At 37.9% G+C, this 18,625-nt stretch overlaps 1 protein-coding gene across 1 annotated transcript in view; it reads left to right on the top strand.

Moving 5' to 3' along the window:
* Positions 1-12,027: 12,027 nt before the first annotated feature.
* The window catches only part of LOC144957147 (uncharacterized), a 13,187-nt gene continuing 6,589 nt past the window's right edge, over positions 12,028-18,625 (top strand). The window contains exons 1-3 of the mRNA XM_078888165.1: positions 12,028-12,132; positions 16,765-16,833; positions 17,376-17,504. Coding sequence (XP_078744291.1) covers positions 12,085-12,132; positions 16,765-16,833; positions 17,376-17,504 — 246 coding nt within the window. The 5' untranslated portion in view covers positions 12,028-12,084. The remainder of the gene's footprint in view (positions 12,133-16,764; positions 16,834-17,375; positions 17,505-18,625) is intronic.

The raw sequence follows: 18,625 nt of genomic DNA, 5'->3' as shown, positions 1-18,625 counted from the left end.
TTAGCCACTCCCACGCCTCGTTCTGAAAAAAGTCCGCGAAATTAAAGGGGAGGCAAGAGAAAATCAGCTGATCGTTAAAATAGTAACAGAAAAGTGGAGGTGCTCGGCAATGAATGCAAGAAAGACATTTAAAACGCCGTAAAAATGTTTAAAAATCACTTAATGTTATAATTACCATCCATAACAACCTGTCAAATTCACATATGTAAGATGTCAAGCCAAAATTAATAATAAAATAATAAAGAACACGATTGACCGGTGGTCCGTTGACTACACATGCATACGAGTACCAGAAATATTTTGTAAACAATGTAACACAATATAATGTGTAAGTTTCAAAGCAAATGCAACCACAAATAACATCAAAGAACAATGTGGGACTACTGTTTTAATTTCATAAAACCAAACGTATATTTTCTGCCCCCGATATTGAACATGTAGTTAGTATGTATCGTACAAACAACATTCGTTTAGACAGGTAGTCGGGATTCTAGTGCCAGTTTTATTTGGGCAACCATGATTGGGATTTCACTCAATGCACTTATTATTAATTATTATTATTTATTATTATTATTATTATTATTATTATTATTATTATTATTATTATTATTATTATTATTATTTATTATTATTATTATTATTATTATTATTATTATATATTATTATTATAATAATAATAATAATAATAATAATAATAATAATAATAATAATAATAATAATAATAATAATAATAATAATAAAATAATAATAATAATAATAATAATAATAATAATAATAATAATAATAATAATAATAATAATAATAATAATAATAATAATAATAAGCAGTTGAAAGGATATAGTCTTTGGTGTATAAGTGCATATGATCAATATTTCTTATAATAAATGCTTCAAAACAAAACAAAACTAAAAATAAATAAATAAAGAATAAATGAATAAAAATATCTATTTGGGCATTTACATACATTAATAGTCTTGAAAATCACAATCACAATCCATGAAAATTAAATATCCCAAAATCCGAAGAAGACATGAATTTAATCCAAAATCCAACACAGGAATGTATTTTAATAGGAGACAGATATCCTATTAATATTAAAACCATAGCATTACTTGCAAACAACAATACCCCACTCTGCGTTTAACGGGCTTGTGGCCGTCACATTGTAAATTGTGGCCGCATTAGGGTAATCGGTGTCCTAAAGACTGACATACTGACATACAATCAATGAGAACTGTAAAGAATCCATTCTAGAATTCAACTACAAACTGAAAAGCATGATAAATATCACTCTCTCAAATAATTTCCTTTGCTCAGGTTCACTCACACTCTCCTTTATTGCAAAACATTGATAAGTGAGATAAAGTTTGTATTTCAATTATAAACTTAATCACATAACCTAAATGATGGAGAATAAAAACAGCTAATTATAAAAAAAATTCACAGATCAAGTTATCTATTTGAACTCCGCATATTTAGCTTAATTACTCATTGACCATATATTTTTTAAAATGGCATTGTTCATTTAACAAGACCATGACGCTTATGCCTGGACCGGGATTTCACAAATTCTGCTTTTGTGTTCCACTTTTCGAATCTAATGAATCTCTATCTTATCCGTTTATTTGCAAATTTTCTGCACTTTATAAATAAGACCATAACGCTTATGTCTGGACCGGTTGTTCGCAAATTCTGCCTTTGTGTTCCACTGTTCGATTAGAATTAATCTCTATTTTTTCCGTTTATTTGCAAAGTTTGTGCACTTTATAAATAAGACCATGACGCTTATGTCTGGACCGGGCATTCGCAGATTCTGCTTTTGTGTTCCACTTTTCGAATCGAATGAATCTCTATCTTATCCGTTTATTTGCAAAGTTTCTGCACTTTATAAATAAGACCATAGCGCTTATGTCTGGACCGGGCATTCGCAAATTCTGCTTTTGTGTTCCACTTTTCGAATCGAATGAATCTCTATCTTATCCGTTTATTTGCAAAGTTTCTGCACTTTATAAATAAGACCATAACGCTTATGTCTGGACCGGGCATTCGCAAATTCTGCTTTTGTGTTCCACTTTTCGAATCGAATGAATCTCTATCTTGTCCGTTTATTTTCAAAGTTTCTAGATTTTATAAATAAGACCATAACACTTATGTCTGGACCGGGCATTCGCAAATTCTGCTTTTGTGTTCCACTTTTCGAATCGAACTTAATCTCTATTTTATCCGTTTATTTGCAAAGATTCTGCACTTTATAAATAAGACCATGACGCTTATGTCTGGACCGGGTATTCGCAAATTCTCCTTTTGTGTTCCACTTTTCGAATCGAATTAATATCTAGTCTATCGGTTTATTTGCAAAGTTTCTGCATTTTATAAATAATAATAATTGTTCAAAATTTTACCTTACACCCGATATTACAAGTACAAGTGAGCCAGGTGAAGAAGATTGTCAACAGTGTGACAGATGAAATAGGAAGAGAGAGAGAGGGGGGAGAGAGAGAGAGTATGAGAGGTTCAGAGAAGAGAAGAGAGGCAAGATGACGAGTAGCAGAGAGAGAGAGAGAGCAGAGGGTAAGAGCAGAGAGAGAGAGATCTTCGTTTTTTTGTTCAAATCTCTCTCTCTCTATCTCTCATTGCACAAGGTTGTGCTATTTACTACTATTTATCAAGAACAGCCAAGCTGGCAACCCAGTCTCTGTATAAACTAAGCAAGATGGCAACAGGGACCTCGCTCCTTATCCAATGCCGAAGCTTTAGTTTGAGTCAAACGGTTTTGTTAAAAAAAAACCCACCAAAATAAGTTCGTGTCGTAAGTGATGGAAGTTGAAGTCGGCTTATTATAAAATCGTTTTTATGGTCTGTTTGGATTACCCTTTTTAAATAGAAAAAGTGAATATAACATAAACTTGAAGAATAGGCAAGCTAAATGAAATTTAAATTGACTGATTAAATGAGTACGCGAGGCTGAGTTGCGAACGACTACTGGGTTCCGACATTCCGATCCCAGTGTCATTCATGTTCACCGTACCGTGTTACTGTCTACACACTACACTGCATTGTTAGTGACTGGTCATGTCTTTTTTGTTTGTATGTTTTACGCAAGCTTAATAAAAATTAAATTGACTGATTAAATGAATACGTGAGGCAGAGTTGCGAACGACTCATGGGTTCCGACATTCCGATTCCAGTGTCAGTCATGTTCACCGTACTGTGTTACTGTCTACACACTACACGGCATTGTTAGTGACTGGTCATGTCTGTTTTGTTTGTATGTTTCTTTTAATATGGGTCAATTTACAAAGAATAATAATAGAAATGTTCAAAACAAAAACTAGATTCACTATTACGTGCCTGTAATGAAGTGCTTTCCACAAACCGTGAGCGAGAATGATGGTGGAGGTAATGGCAACCATGTGGGTTTGTTATTGTTTCCTACCTCCGTCAACCCGCGCATCCAGTTGCGCACCCACGCTGATTCTAACCAATAGTTGAAATTACTCAAAAATTAATCATAAATTACTCACTGAATAGAAACCTTCGAAACCCGTGCCTAATTTACTATACGTTTGATGCTTATATCTTAATTTTAATATGATAGATGGGATAGATGCCAGGGCATCATTGAGTACTATAAGTAGAATTTAGATAGATGCATTTGCTTCCATGGCCAGTGTTGCGGTAAGTCGCGTCTGGAGGGTAACAGTCGTGACGTCACTTCCCTCGTATAGAATACGTATAGTAACCTACTGATCATGTTTTTTACTTTTATACATTCGGATCACATGACAGATGAAGTTCTAGCCAGAATGAAGAATAAAAATAGTGCCAATTTTCTTTGCTGGGCGGACGTGACTTCAGACTATTGAATCCGATTGACACCCCCTCCCTTTACTTTGAGTAGATGAGACGATGAGACGTTTCGATATTACTAAGAGTCGGAATAACATGACATTTCGCGGTTATAGCTTTTAGATCTCGCAAAGCCATCCAAACGCTGTGGTGGAGTAGCTCTTTGATGTCATCGCTTCCATCGCTCGTTGGGTATTGCAACTACCCTCTGGTGGTGCGGAAGGTGTTACATATTTTGCATAACAATAACGTAATCCCGGGACGGGAGGTAGCGTCTTTGTTTCGGCCGGCCAGTTAAAGAGCATGTGATTAGTCGAACACGTTGATATGCTTGACTCACAATTCTACAGGAATGGACAGTGTCGGTTGATCAAAGAATATAACTTGTTGTTTACCAACCATTTTTCCACTCTGAAGTTCCTATCTCTCTATTATAATAAAATTGATACTACGAATGACAAAATCGACCAACAAATTAGGGAGTTACAAGTTATTCATAATAAGAATAGGTACTTTTAAAAGTTTACAATAATCCTTATCTAAGTCACTTTTCATCATCAAAGTCGAACCTTTTTCCCGATTTTTATCAAACAAAGTACAAAGTTAATAATTTTCACCCGCGGATAATATGGGATCCATATCTACATGTTTTAATTTTTTGAATCAAAGCTGGAAACATCCTGCGAAACTGGAAATCCTGTCATTTTCTTCACAACGATTAGGTTTTACTGATTGAGAACAGTCTTGACTACTCCGCCCATGGATATTTGGTGGTTGTCGCTATTGGCGGGTTGAATTTTAGAGTTAAAGCGGCCTTGGCTATTGTTGTGACTGCGCGGGATCATTTATGGCGCGGAGTTGCTTGGTTGATGTTGAATAATGTAATGTTTATACAAGAGGCGATATGGCTAACCTGAGAGTACTTCGGTGTATTTATTTCAATTGCACTGCAGTATAATAGATTACACCCTTTGATGCTATTTATTTTTGGAACCATAATTCTTAGGCAATAATAATTATGGTTTTTCGTTGTTATTATGTGCCGTTGGCTTCGGGGGAAGAATGGCGATTTTTTAATCGTTATCTATATTTTTAATGGGGCATATCTTCTGACATCTATGGCTAGCAGCCAGCGACATCTATACGAAGGCCTTGCTAGCAGCTCTATCGTCGCATGAGGTTCTCACATGTTTTGGCTTAAGTTCGTTTTGGAACGGGGTAATTCGGTTACTATCGGCTCTTTATGATTATGCTGAGGAACATAGAATGGATGAGTTATGGGCCTTGTTATCCAGTTATTATTCTCTTTACCGACATGTGAGAAACTATGATGGAGGCTATGTGAGCTAGACCTGTAACGATTATCTACTCATAACCAATTATCCGCGGATTAAAAAATATTGACAAAATGTTTATAATGTGCGGCTATGCTATGTGGCCTTGTGATATGACACTCGCGGTCGCATCGGAAGGTGTCGGATTCCAGCCTTGCTTAGGGGTATAGTTGAGTGCTCGGAAAGGCTCTTTTTTCACATTCCCCAATGATTTACTATATTATATACTTGTTGCTTTCTCTCACCTATCAGGTGTAAAATGTGTATTTGACCATTAACGTGCTGTCTGGGAATTTGGTAATATCGACCAATATCATTGACATCTAGTAGCGTTCTACATTTTAAATGTTGCTGTTGGACAGTGACCCTTTGTAAAGCGCTCTGAACACATTTAGTGGATTTGCGCTATATATATATATATATAATATATATATTATATAATATATATATATATATATAAGATCTTATTTGTATGTAAATATGACCGTCTATAATATGATCGCATTTCCTTAGGGTCGGATTACTTTGGAGAATTTCTAGTCTATTTGGCAATGCGTCTGTTGATTTCTAACAACGAAGCCATCTCACACCCTCACAAGACTATATATGTTTCTTCTTTATGCCATGATGGTGGACCTCCATTCACTCAGGGGGCATATCTTAGCACAGTTTTTTGTTACAAAGGATTGGAACGAAGACTTCAAGATTTTGTCTTCTCTATGCCTAATATAGGACTAATATGACAACAATGATTTATTGGAACTGGTTTATATATACAGACACTGACATTTTTTCAATACTCATTATATGCTGTTATGATGGCATATTATAATGACGATATATCATTTTTGTTTTTTGTTTGTTTTTGTTTTTCTATCAGGAGCATAGACACGTGTCAATTGTTCAATATTTCATTAGATGCTTTTACGATGGCATATATTATACTGATGATTTTGCACCTTTTTTCAATCAGGAGCCTTAATTTATTACTACGGTATTTCGTTACTAAGAGAGGAGCATAGGCTTTTTGCTCTCGATACCTACTATGCTAGTGTGGGAGAATGATTTTTTGTAGCTGCTAGCATGGTTTATTACGTGAGAAGATAGAAGGTCTTAGTATATCATCAATTTTCTCAGCTTTACACTGTTATGGTAGTATGACAGAGAATCTAACAGTTAGTGGTACTAACAATTGACTAGTGTATTATATGTATACAAACATTCTGTATCTGCTTTATCCATTACACACACATATCTATCTGTTTTTATATGGGCTATTCTAATGATAATAGATTCAGTTTAGTACGAGTGGACAGGAATGAAATAGGATTACTATATTAGCACCGAGGATTGATTAATTTAGTCTTGGGTTCAGTGTAAAGTTGTTTTCTCTCGAGGAATATTTTTTTGATGGTTAGACCTCGGCTGTCTTCACCCGTGTATTCACGTTTGGAGAAGTCATAGGTGCAACACGCCAGACTATGGAACCCTCTTGTGAGGTTTCGGACATAGCTTATATGTCCAGGATTGATCATCCTTTTTCACTGTCATTACGACTCTAATGACCTACGGGACTCTACGTGCTTAATCTTTTGTCCTGGCCCGGGGGTAGTGTGCACTAAGTCACCTGTCACCGGCACGGTTTTCTGCCGTTATACGTTAGACAACCCAGACATTAGATGTCTGAGGCTCTGTCTAGGCCTCATCAGCCAGATTGTTTGTATCAAGCAATCTTTATGTATGACCCACATCATTTCCAGACTCTGGCTGCCTAAGCCTTTGGCCCTGGACCGGAGATAGTATTGACTAAGCAAGTCATCTATCAATGGTACGGTTTTCTGCGTTTTTTAGCTCTTTTGGCATTCATATTTTAGACATTTGAGACGGTTTTGTGTCTCAAATGCTTGGGTTATACTATAGTTATATTTTATTTTTATTTTTCAGGTAGATCTATGCTGCTTCGCTCGTGGTATTTGCGTTTGGAGCAGGCATAGGTAAAGTTTGTCAATGCCAGGGAACCCTCTTGTGAGGTTCCGGACATCAGCTTATATGTCCAGGATTGATCATCCTTTTTTACTGTCATTACGTCTCTAATGACCTACGGGACTCTAGGTGCTTAATCTTTTGTCCTGGCCCGGGGGTAGTGTGCACTAAGTCACCTGTCACCGGCACGGTTTTCTGCCGTTATACTTTAGACTACTCTGACCATAGATGTCAGGTGCTTTGTCTAGGCCTCATCAGCCAGATTGTTTGTATCAAACGATCTATTTACGTCTGATTTTTATTCGGGGGGGGGGGGGGGGGGGGGGGGGCTTTGACTGTTAGTCGGCCTCTGTTCCGGACCAGGGATAGTATGGGACGGGGCTTTGACTGCTGTCAGCCTCGGTTCCGGACAGGTTGAGGGGTAGTGCTCGTCGACAGGATAGTATGGGACGGGGCTTTGACTGTTTGTCAGCCTCGTTCCGACAGGGATAGTATGGGACGGGATTGACTGTTAGTCAGCCTCAGTTCCGGAACAGGGATAGTAGTATGGACGGGGCTTTGACTGTTAGTCAGCCTCTGTTCCGGACCAGGGATAGTATGCACTCAGTCAACTATCACTGTTTGCCTGATTTTTAGACTTTGTAAGGTGGGCAGTTATTTGCTAGGGTCAAAGTGCCTTGATGACCCTGATAACTTTTGGGTTTTTTGTGAATGGCTTCCCCAGCTTTGCCCGGGGCCAGGGATAGTATGCGCTTAGTCATATATCTCTGCTGGATTACCTAACTTTGCATACTGGGTGTCAGGGATATCTGTTGTGTAGGGGTGGTTTACCTCTTGATTTTGGATTATACATATCCTTAATAGACCTGGTTGGATTTTTTGTTCACATCTTTTTAAACTAGATATTTTATAGACATCTCCTTACATATGGCGTTAGACAGGCGCTCTTTAATAAGAGCCGTGGTGTATTCACTCAGAGTGGCATTACTTAACACTCTGTATTGGTTGATTTGACAACATTTTATGTTACTTGGACCATTAACCTAGGTGGTTTAACATTTTCATACTTAGTAGGGAGTCCTTCGATCAGACATTTGCGCTGGATAAAGGGGGAGCTGGTTTTCAACAGTTTTGCCATCTCTGGAAAGAATTTCTGATGATATTAGATTCTAGGTCTTTATTGATTGGAGACTATGGGTAACGACTTATGGTTGTGAGGCTGATGCACTAACTTTTATACTTAAGTTTTTATCAGTGTTGTTAATATACAATGACCTACAGTATATTTTCCCTTGTTTCGATTGAAATTGTTTGGGATTTTTAGCAACTATTTTGTATATAATTTTTTAATGCATACATAAACATACAACATGGGTCTTGATTCCCGTTTAAATGCAAAAGACGCATCGACCCACGATTTGCGGCAGTCTTAGTTTCCAGCATAGAACTTCAGGTTTCGGGCGTGTCCGATGTTGGTTTCTGGTGTGAACGCTGGTAGGAGTTAATCTCTTATTCTGTAATGTGAGTCACTTACTTTAGCCTAGTATGGGGATGATTCTTCCTGGTTTGAGTTCCAGTTGGTGACATTCACGAAGATTTTCTTTGTACTTGTTCGATTGTATTTAGGTGGGCTTTGTTGATTCGGGCTTGATTGATGCATATTCTAGTATTTATGCCTAATCAAGGCAGGATTAGCGGGTGTTTTAACTCACTCAATCCTAGAATTTTTTGCTACTTTTCAAAATTGGATATATTAAAAATGAGCATATACATAGACATTTTTGTTCAACCACCATTAGCATGTAAAACTAAAAACATTAGCTTTGATACTACGCCTATAATTTGTCGCATAAAATACGTAATAAATAGGCATGGGCAAAAGTAACCCTGTTAAACTACGGATATAGTCAGTTTTAGGGTTGAGCGAGTTAATGGCCTTAGGGATGGATCCAGAGGCCTTATGAGTTATAAACTGTCGCCTCTATGTTATGGAGGTTCTGATCCCAGCCGAGGACTTGCTTGTTGTCTACGTGCCATCATCGCTGCTACGTGCTAATGTTTGACTTATATTATTAGCTTGTGGTGTTACTGGAATGATTATTATAGTCCCGACTCCCATGTAATTTTGATGTCATTTAAGACAAATGCGTCGACTGGTGTTTTGTTGTTAGGAGTGGCCAGGGAACATAAATACTACCCTGTTGGTTGAACTGTTGTATAAAATCAACGATTTGTTCACTTTTGGTGGTATGACCATGGCCTTCACTTTTGACTGAAATATTTGGTAGAGTCAGGCTATTTTACGGAAGCTACAGTTTAGGTGTTTCTGTAGGGTGCATGCATGTGTAACTCGGGATATCAATTACTCTCTTCGTACAACAGACCTTACCCTATTGCCACAAAGGGTGGTATGCATTAAGCATAATGGATTCGTTGATTTGGACTAATAATGTAGCGGATATTTCATTATATTTTACGATTCATTTAGTTAGTCTTGAAGCGATAATATTTTGTGGGTCTTCATCGTTTTACATCGCGTGCTACTATATGACTTTGAAGTCTCATATGAATTCACAATTCGACCAATTGTGTTGTAGAATGGATAGATAAACGATACTTACCAAAGTTGAAGTTTGTCTGTTATTCTACAACACTGGTCGATTGTGAATTCATTTGCCCTCCCTTACCATAATTATCATAATATACCCTCCCCTCTAGTTCTGGTGATAGATTTATATTATCTTCATACAATCCATGAGCAGTTTATGTTAGAGTTGGGTAGTATCTGGGCTCATATAGTAGCCCGCTCAAAATTTAAAGTGTGATCGGTAAATGGATGGTTCATCTGTCGTCGATGACCTGACTTCTCAAAACCTAAAGCATCGGTGACCTTTTGGTGACCCGGATGCCCTCCCCTACTGCTGACCTCTGCTTTTTTTGTCTGTCCAATCCGCTGTCGCCGTTACTTAAACGTATTATCATAAGCGACCCATTTGGCATACTATTATCTGAAGGCTAAAACTCTACACCTGTTTCTATGTATGTGACGCCGAGGGAATTTCTCACACCAAACTAGTTAAAAACTCTATCAGTAACATTTTTATCAATAAGACGAAAGTTAAAAAGTTTGTCACGATTTGAATCGTTTTAAACAGGTCCATTTTCTTTTTAAAATTCGCCGATACTTCCTAAATCGGATACATGCCTTTAAAGAGAGAACGTCAATATAGCATTGCGCATGCGTCTCTCTTATCAACTTAGGAAATCTATCGATTGGTTAATGAGATATCACTAATTATGTGACCCTCCGCCTCAAAACGGTATTAAGTCGGATTTTTCAATTTTAGGTTTTGGTACCCAATCATAGCTTATTTTATGTTTTCAAATTTGATACCAAATTTATAAAATTCGGATTATTCCTTGCCGAGATATGACCGTTTGAAGTAGGGAGAGTGTAAAAACCAAATTTTTAGATAATCTAGTTTGATGTGAGGCACCGTTTTCACCCACAGTCAAATCAATGGGCAAAGATACTCCTTAGATACGTACATTGAAAATTTGACGAGAATTGTAAAATTTGCAGAGACGCCAATTTTCATTTTGACTCACAGGAATTTCAGGCACCACTCAGAGGAATTTCAATGCCGAAAGAGGAATTTCCGCACACAAAAAAAGGGAATTGGGATGGTATTTGGTATTGTGTTTAAATATTGTATAGATCCAAATAGATAAATGATTAGAACTATGATATATAAACACATTGCCAAATAGAGCCCCAAAGTAGTTGAAGTACTAGCAGTAGTGATGATGATGATGTGGTGGTGGTTGCAGTAGTAGTGGTAATGAAGATGATGTGGTGGTGGTGGTGCTTGTAGTAGTAGTTGTTGTGATGATAGTGTGGTGCTGGTGGTTGTAGAAGTAGTGGTAATAATGGTGGTGGTTGTAGTACTAGTAGTAGTGTTGATGTGGTGGTGGTGACGGTTGTTGCTGTAGTGGTAATAATGATGTGGTGGTGGTGGTTGCAGTTGTAGTTGTAGTGATGATGGTGTGGTGGTGGTTTTAGTAGTAGTGGTAGTGCTGGTTGTAGTAATAGTGATGATGATGTGGTGGGATAGGTAGGTTCAGAAAGTAAGTATTATTAATCCCCGTTAAAACAGAAATACTTTTATATAAATCAATAAGATTGCCTCACAGAATAACAAGTTCACACATAATCAGCCAAAAGAATAATAGTAAATTTGATGTTGATTAAATTAACGTTAAGCTACTGGTAGATTAATTTCATTCCGTAACGTTCGCTACTTAATTTTATTTTCTGGTTGGATGTGACTGGTGGTGGCGTTAAGGGTTCTTCTGCCTGGTTAGTTCGTGGAGGAGCCTTTTCCATTATCCAAGTGTCCCAGTGAATCACTTGTAGATTCAACTCTGTATCAACTTGTAAGCAAATCGACATTTACAGCGGAGCGGCAGGTGATCAAACTCGGTACCTTTTGGATACGAAGCAAAGACCGTACCACTGAGCCTCGCTGCCCCTTTAGGTTTGTGCTTTTCTTCGCTGAACCCAAATTACTCCCCTTGCACTGTTGATCCCTTCAATGGAAACCTTATCCGTCTGAAGACGCCGAGCCTCGTTCAATATGATCTTCCTGTTTTGAGGCTTTGGGCCATGAGTTTCAAACTAGGACTCCATATACTCTATAGATGTCAAGGTTTCAAATCAAATTATTTCAAGCGTGTTTTTCCATTCTTTTAATCTTTGCATAAGACCTGGCAAAATTTTAAAAACAACTTTGATTACTTATCACCACCACCTTTTACTTTCCCAGGGATTTTTTACACAATTGAATTCATCACCGCACATTGCTATAAATAATCTCTCCGTCACATCAACTTATGAGATCTTCAATATCTTGTAAAGATGAACGTTCTGATTATTTACACTCTGGTGACACTTGGCTTGGCCCAGGTAAGTTTAAATACTTTTATTCCTCTGTTCGTCTGTTTGTTTGTTTGTTTGTAACATTGTGCAGCACTGAGGTCTTGTGCTATACAACGCGTCTTTGAACCTGAAAGGTCCCGGGTTCGAAGTCCACTCTGAGCGGTGCAAATTTGATTCCTTGGTCGAGGTTTATTACTATCATTATCTCAACGTATCACTGACACCGCGGTTTGTTTGGTTTTTAAAATTTCAAAATTTTGCAAAGAAAATGATGAATTTTGCAGAAGAAAATAAGAAAATTTTGCAGATATTTTGCAGGTATCTAAATATGTTGTATCACACCTAACAACTAACTACATGCAACACATGTAATAAAATATCCCCGCCGTATTACGCAATGTCAAACTCAAATTTATACAAAATTATGAGACAAAGTAATGGCAATTATTTTCAGAAATTATGCTGATTTGGAAATAGGTACAAAGTTGGGAAAACAAAATGACAATAAAAAATTGCTGTCAATGAAATTGCTATATTAAAGAAATAAAAAATTCGGATATGACCAATTATTTAACTGAAATAAAAGGTCATATCCGAATTTTTTTTAAAGGAATCAAAGAATTTGTCAAAAATTTGCACAACGTGCAGATTTTGCGGTTGCAATGGAAATTCGATTTTCTTCTTCTAATTTTGCGGCCGGATGCTGTGTAAAATATCCGCGGGGCCAGGTATCAGGTTAAAATGAGTAACTGAGATTTTAACAGCGTTTTCCTGTTGAAAAAAATCATTGTCATTTTGCTTTACGTGTTAAGTGTTGCTGCTTTCTTAGACTCTTTGTAAATGCGCGTTTTAGCACGTTCAGTGAAGAGTGCATTATATAAATGCTAAATTTGTTTTTGTGTATGTTTGTTTGTTTGTTTTTGAGCCCCCACGTTAAATCACTTCGTGTAGATAGTCGTCAACCGACGTGTTCCTATTTTCAGGTCTGATAACCCAAATCGTTAAGGGCTCCTTGCTGTAATGGAAATACTCCCAAAAAGAACTTAAACTGTTCTTCATAACAACAATCATAATCTAAGCCCATAACTTCGATCCGTTATCAGATCTGATATTGTATGCGCCAAGTGCTGAACCAAAATGTTGAAAACGATTTTAGTGCCAATATTATTAACATATGCTATTATATCTGTTGTGACTTTCTGCCCCCCCCCCCACCCCTCTCATTCCACCTGTCCACCTAGCAGTGATTGGGTAGATGGGTCTGTTAGATATGGCAGAAAGTACTTTGATATAGACTAGCGACCAATCCAAAAGATAGCAAGCATTTGTTATTGTCCGGATAAACCCTGACTCAATGGGTCTAATGGTTCTAAAAAACTGCAACACTTTCAGAAGTTCGCATACCGTCATACCGTTTCAAACAGAGCAGACCAGAAACGCCTGTATGAGGTGATCCATGTCTTCAGGCAGCCCCCCCCCCCCCCCCCCAAACCACCCACCGATCTCTACTGTATTAGGTGAATGCGTTTACCACGAATTCAAACGGCAGTTCCCACGTTAATATGTGACCCCCTCTTCTCAAAACGGTATCACGTCAGGAGAAATGACATTCTAAAAACTGAATGTATAGCTTAGGTAATAAATGAACGCTGATTTCTTTGAATACGTTTTTAATAACGCCTGTTGGGCGATATTATAATTTTGTCCAACAGACATGACGGTTAACGGCTAGGTCTTCATTTTATACCTGAGTACGGCGAGAGAATGTGAGTAAAGAGCCTTTTCCAAGGACTCAATTATATGTCGAGCAAAGCTCGAACCAAGGACCTTCCGATCCCAAAGGAGAGTGTCTTAACACAAGACCACATAGCCGTTTTACTGAAGTCAAAAGGTTTGGTCCATTATGATGACACCTGTATTGTGGAATACGTATGTATCAAGTCAACACTCTTGTGACATTTAGACTTATAACCCATACAAATGGGGGGAAAAGGAATTTATCCCGGTTTCTAAAGCGTGAAACGGACAATAGCAATTGCTTGCTATCCTTTGGATAGGACGCTAGTCCATCGCAAAGCACTTTCCCCCAAATCCAACAAACTCAGCTACCCAGCCAATCACTGATGGGTGGGCACAGAAAAAAAAATCGACTGCATCTGGGATGGATCTTGATCCCTTTACGTGTGAAGCGAGTGCTCTATCAACTGAGCTATCGGGACCCCCATAACTCAGAAAGGGATAGAACAAATATATACTGGAAAATAACATCAAGAAGAAATGATAGAGTAGGACGAGAAGAAGGATAGTAGATAGAGGAAATACGTTGGGAGGTTTCCTTGCAGATCAGGCCTATGTAGCCTGGGTAGAGAGTGATAAACCGTGTTACTTCCTGACACTTGTTGCTAGGACGTCACGCGAAAGAGTCCGGAGTTGACCGAATCCTCCCGGGATTGCTAGTTTTTCTGACCTCCTCGACCACCTAATCAGAGGGTTCAAACCGTCGCTATAAGAGCAATGCACGAGGAGCCTAGGTGGAGTTCTGCCTGAGGAAACGAGGGTCATACCACTAGACCACATAGCCGCGCAAGAAAACTCTCAGATAAACTTGAGATGGTACAAAAGGAGAGCAGCATTAGGCAATTTCAAAACCACCGACAACGTAACAGAAATGGTTGACAATAGAGAATAAAAATTTTTTTCCCGGCGGTGGTGGGGTTCGAACCTGCGACCTTATTGGTACGACAACTCCGCCTGGCAGGTGAGAGCGTGGCTCTACCGTGTGAGCTATCCACGAACACAAAAATATTCGTTTCAAACCCAAAGTCATTTCTAGATCCCTCTCTCACCCACTTCTTGAGATCGCCGATTCGTTCACCACCATCGCGAAGTAATTTTGACCAGCAGTTAAGCTTAATAGCCAATATTCTCATCACAAACATATAACATAGAAACGATTGAGACATTGAGTATGCTCCGGTGTATGGGGTGAATTTTTAATTCAGAAAAGTGAGTGGAGCAGGCACTTATGTTGGTAACAACAAGATATGAAGTGAGTAGAAAAGTGCCAGAAGACAATAGAGAATAAAAAATTTTTTTCGCGGCGGTGGTGGGGTTCGAAACTGCGACCTTATTGGTACGACAACTCCGCCTGGCAGGTGAGAGCGTGGCTCTACCGTGTGAGCTATCCACGAACACAAAAATATTCGTTTCAAACCCAAAGTCATTTCTAGATCCCTCTCTCACCCACTTCTTGAGATCGCCGATTCGTTCACCACCATCGCGAAGTAATTTTGACCTTTCACTGCTATCGCACACAAAAACAATCCGAGACGTATAATATAAAACCAACTTTATTTGGGACGAGAGCTGGTTGGTAAATTAAGGAAGAAGACACTTAAAACTTCACACCCAACCACCACAAAATAGATATTTTTTTCACTCAAAAGTACAAGATCAGTAAGTTCTTTTTAATATATTAAATAATAATTTAAGAAACAATTATTATATATCAATAATATATGTATATAATATATATAAAATATTGGGCACAAACAATCATCTAAACACAGGTGTTGATTATTTATAATTATAACAAACAAAAAATATTAAAATTTTGGAATATACAAAGGAAATCAGAAAGATATTGGCTTCATTTTAAGGAATGGGATGATTGTCTAATGTTGGTGGGTAGTAAAAGGGTTAAATTCATTTGATGCAAATTGTTCCCCCCCCCCAGTCTTAATACCAGTTGAAACGATCGTAGTTTTTGTTTTATATAATAATATAACTCAATTTTAGCATCAATAATAAAAAAAAAATATACTCAACACAGCTCTTTGTAATGGTTTTTAGACAACATATTTCGGTGATATTCCACTAAAATTTCTTCAATTAGTCTAATTTAAAAGTTCAAGATTTATACACGGTACGTTTTTTAAAATAGCACTGCTTGCGAAATATGTAGACTTGTATTTTACCTAAGTCACATAGCTACCCAAATTAACACCCGAATATACGCGTCTTCGTATGTTTTGGAGACAAAGACGAGTCAGATTTTAGAACTGGTGTGTGTCGCCGTGGACTCGGTAGCGACAGGTCTGATCGCCCAAAGTGTTCCGGGCTCATTGGTGTAATGGACATACCCTCAAACCAACGTGTAATATTTTGCAGGTCTGATAACCCAAATTTTTGTGAGCTCATTGGTGTAATGGAAACGCTCTTGAACCAACGTACTAAAGATCATCCATCACAGCAGCATAAAATCAAGGCCATGGCTGCTTTCGGTTATCACACCACCCCATGTATTCGCTTCAATCCATATAGTTGTTTATGTATTACTCTGTATGATTGCCTGGTTGTTGTTTTTGTTTTGTTTTTGTTCTTTTGTTCTGTTGTTGTTTATTTTGAATTGTTTTCTTGTGTTTTTCCCCTGTTTTTTGGGGTGTTTTTTTTTTTTTTGGAAAGGGGGGTATTGTTGATTGTTTGTTATATACGTTGGCTTTTTTTTTTGGGGGGGGGGGGGATTCTATTTTTTTTTTTTTTTTTTTTGGTTCTTATTTGTGAATTCCTTTATTTCTTTATTTTCTTGGGGGTTTTTTCTATTGGAAATATATTTGCCATCATTAAAAAATATCTATATATATTTTATCATTGAAACAGGCGGTCGACTACACACAAACTGTGTTGGGTAATGCGGGACCATACAGGTTCTTGTACTTGATTGATCATGTAAGTCATTATTTTGTGTTTTCTATTTGCATATTACATTACAAATGAACATTATGAGTGAGAGGATCTTTGCCGACGACTTGACACGGTCTGACATATCTCAGCATCATCTGTTATTAAAACCCCATAGTGTGATGTCAAAATACAGGTTCCAATCTCAACGAAAGTGTAAAGCCACTCTTCCAGAGAACAGGATACATACTGTGAGTAATTCATCTAGTTACAAAGTGATGGCATCTTATTTTGTAGGTCGTCAATAAAGATCATCCATCCTCGCTCTTTTACGTCCCGTAATCCTCAGAATCTACATGTATCTCCTCTTACTGAACTAGTTATGCCACATTATGATTCAATATGTAACCTATTCATTATTAGTCTTTAAAAGGACTGGTTACATACACACTTCCGATGATTTTGGAACCGGAAGAGTAGGTGTGAATTTACAATGTCTCTGCCCAATGAAAATCCTATTGCTACTCCAGAAGTTTTATGTGACTGTAATTCAGTCTCAGATACTATTTTGTCTTCTATCTTTATCTTAGGATCGGAATCCGAAAAATGTTCTCCTTGCTGTGAACGATCAGAAGCTGATGACATGTTATATAATAGATTGGATAAGTCCCAAGATGGAAGATGCTCTGAAAGACGAAAACAAGAAATCCAAAACGTTGGTAATTAATTGATTGATTTATTGAGTTTCACGACGCTTTCAACACTATTTTGTGTGATCATGTAGGGCTGAAGTGTGGTCTATGGAAAGTCTCATCAAAAGGAGAAGATGGCAATGGTTGGGGCATGTCTGTCGCAGATCTCATTAAAAAAAACTGATAAAGAAGGCTCTGCGATGGACACCCCAAGGAAAGAGGAAGCGGGGAGACTTGAGGACGTACCGTAGAGAGGTCTGTCCCTCGAAATGGCCCCAAGAATAGCTGCTGACAGGGCTAAGTGGAGATCCCTTGCATCGCTTCAAGTGCCAGCAGGCCCGGAAGGATTGAGTGAGTGAGTCATTTGGTCTTGTGGCATGACATTCGCCTCTGATCGGAAGGTCCGGGTTAGAGTCCCGCTGCTTTGAGCGGCGCATATATTGAGTCCTTAGGAAAATGCTCTTTACAACACATTCTCTCACCTTACTTAGTTGTAAAATGTGTACTTGGTTGTTAACAGCGAGATCTGGGTAAGTATGTAAGTAACTAGTAAGTCTTGCAGTCTGAATGACGCCTGCTGAGAATTGTGTGACTCAACCGCATCGTTTTAAACCTGGAGGAGTATAGCTCCTCTCTCCACCCATGCTGTTAATTATTTCCATTGATCGCGGTCCTGAGATTTGAAGCTGTCAGGATCTTGTTGTGACTTAAGTACGGAGAGTACTGCGGTTTTTCTTAGCTCTTCAAGGATCAGTCGCGCATAATCTGAATCCACAAATCTCTAATATGTTGAGAGATTCTGGTTCGGTGTAGTTACTATTGATGTTGTGGTCTCCCTGTGGCGTAGTTGCACACATATGTAATGGCTTATGATCGTATCGTGGCTTTTTGATAGATGGCAATGATAATCCTTCGCATTGTGTTGTAGAAGTTAATAATGACAAAATAGTTCAAGGGCCAGTGATGATAATTGAATGTACAACATCAAGACATTCAAATAAAAATCCAGTTTCCAAGTTTCATTTCGTACAGTTTTCTTTGTTGTGATAAATTCCAAATCCAAATCAAATAGCGTGGTCATAATTCAATCAGTTAAATAAATTAAAAATCCGTAAAATCAATCCAAATGTAAAGTCATTTTGCCTAAG

This window comes from Berghia stephanieae, chromosome 11 (genome assembly GCF_034508935.2).
Source record: "Berghia stephanieae isolate SIO BIC M18660-M18661 chromosome 11, UCSD_Bste_1.3, whole genome shotgun sequence".
Taxonomy (NCBI): domain Eukaryota; kingdom Metazoa; phylum Mollusca; class Gastropoda; order Nudibranchia; family Aeolidiidae; genus Berghia; species Berghia stephanieae.
This window is presented reverse-complemented; position numbering and strand designations above follow the sequence as displayed.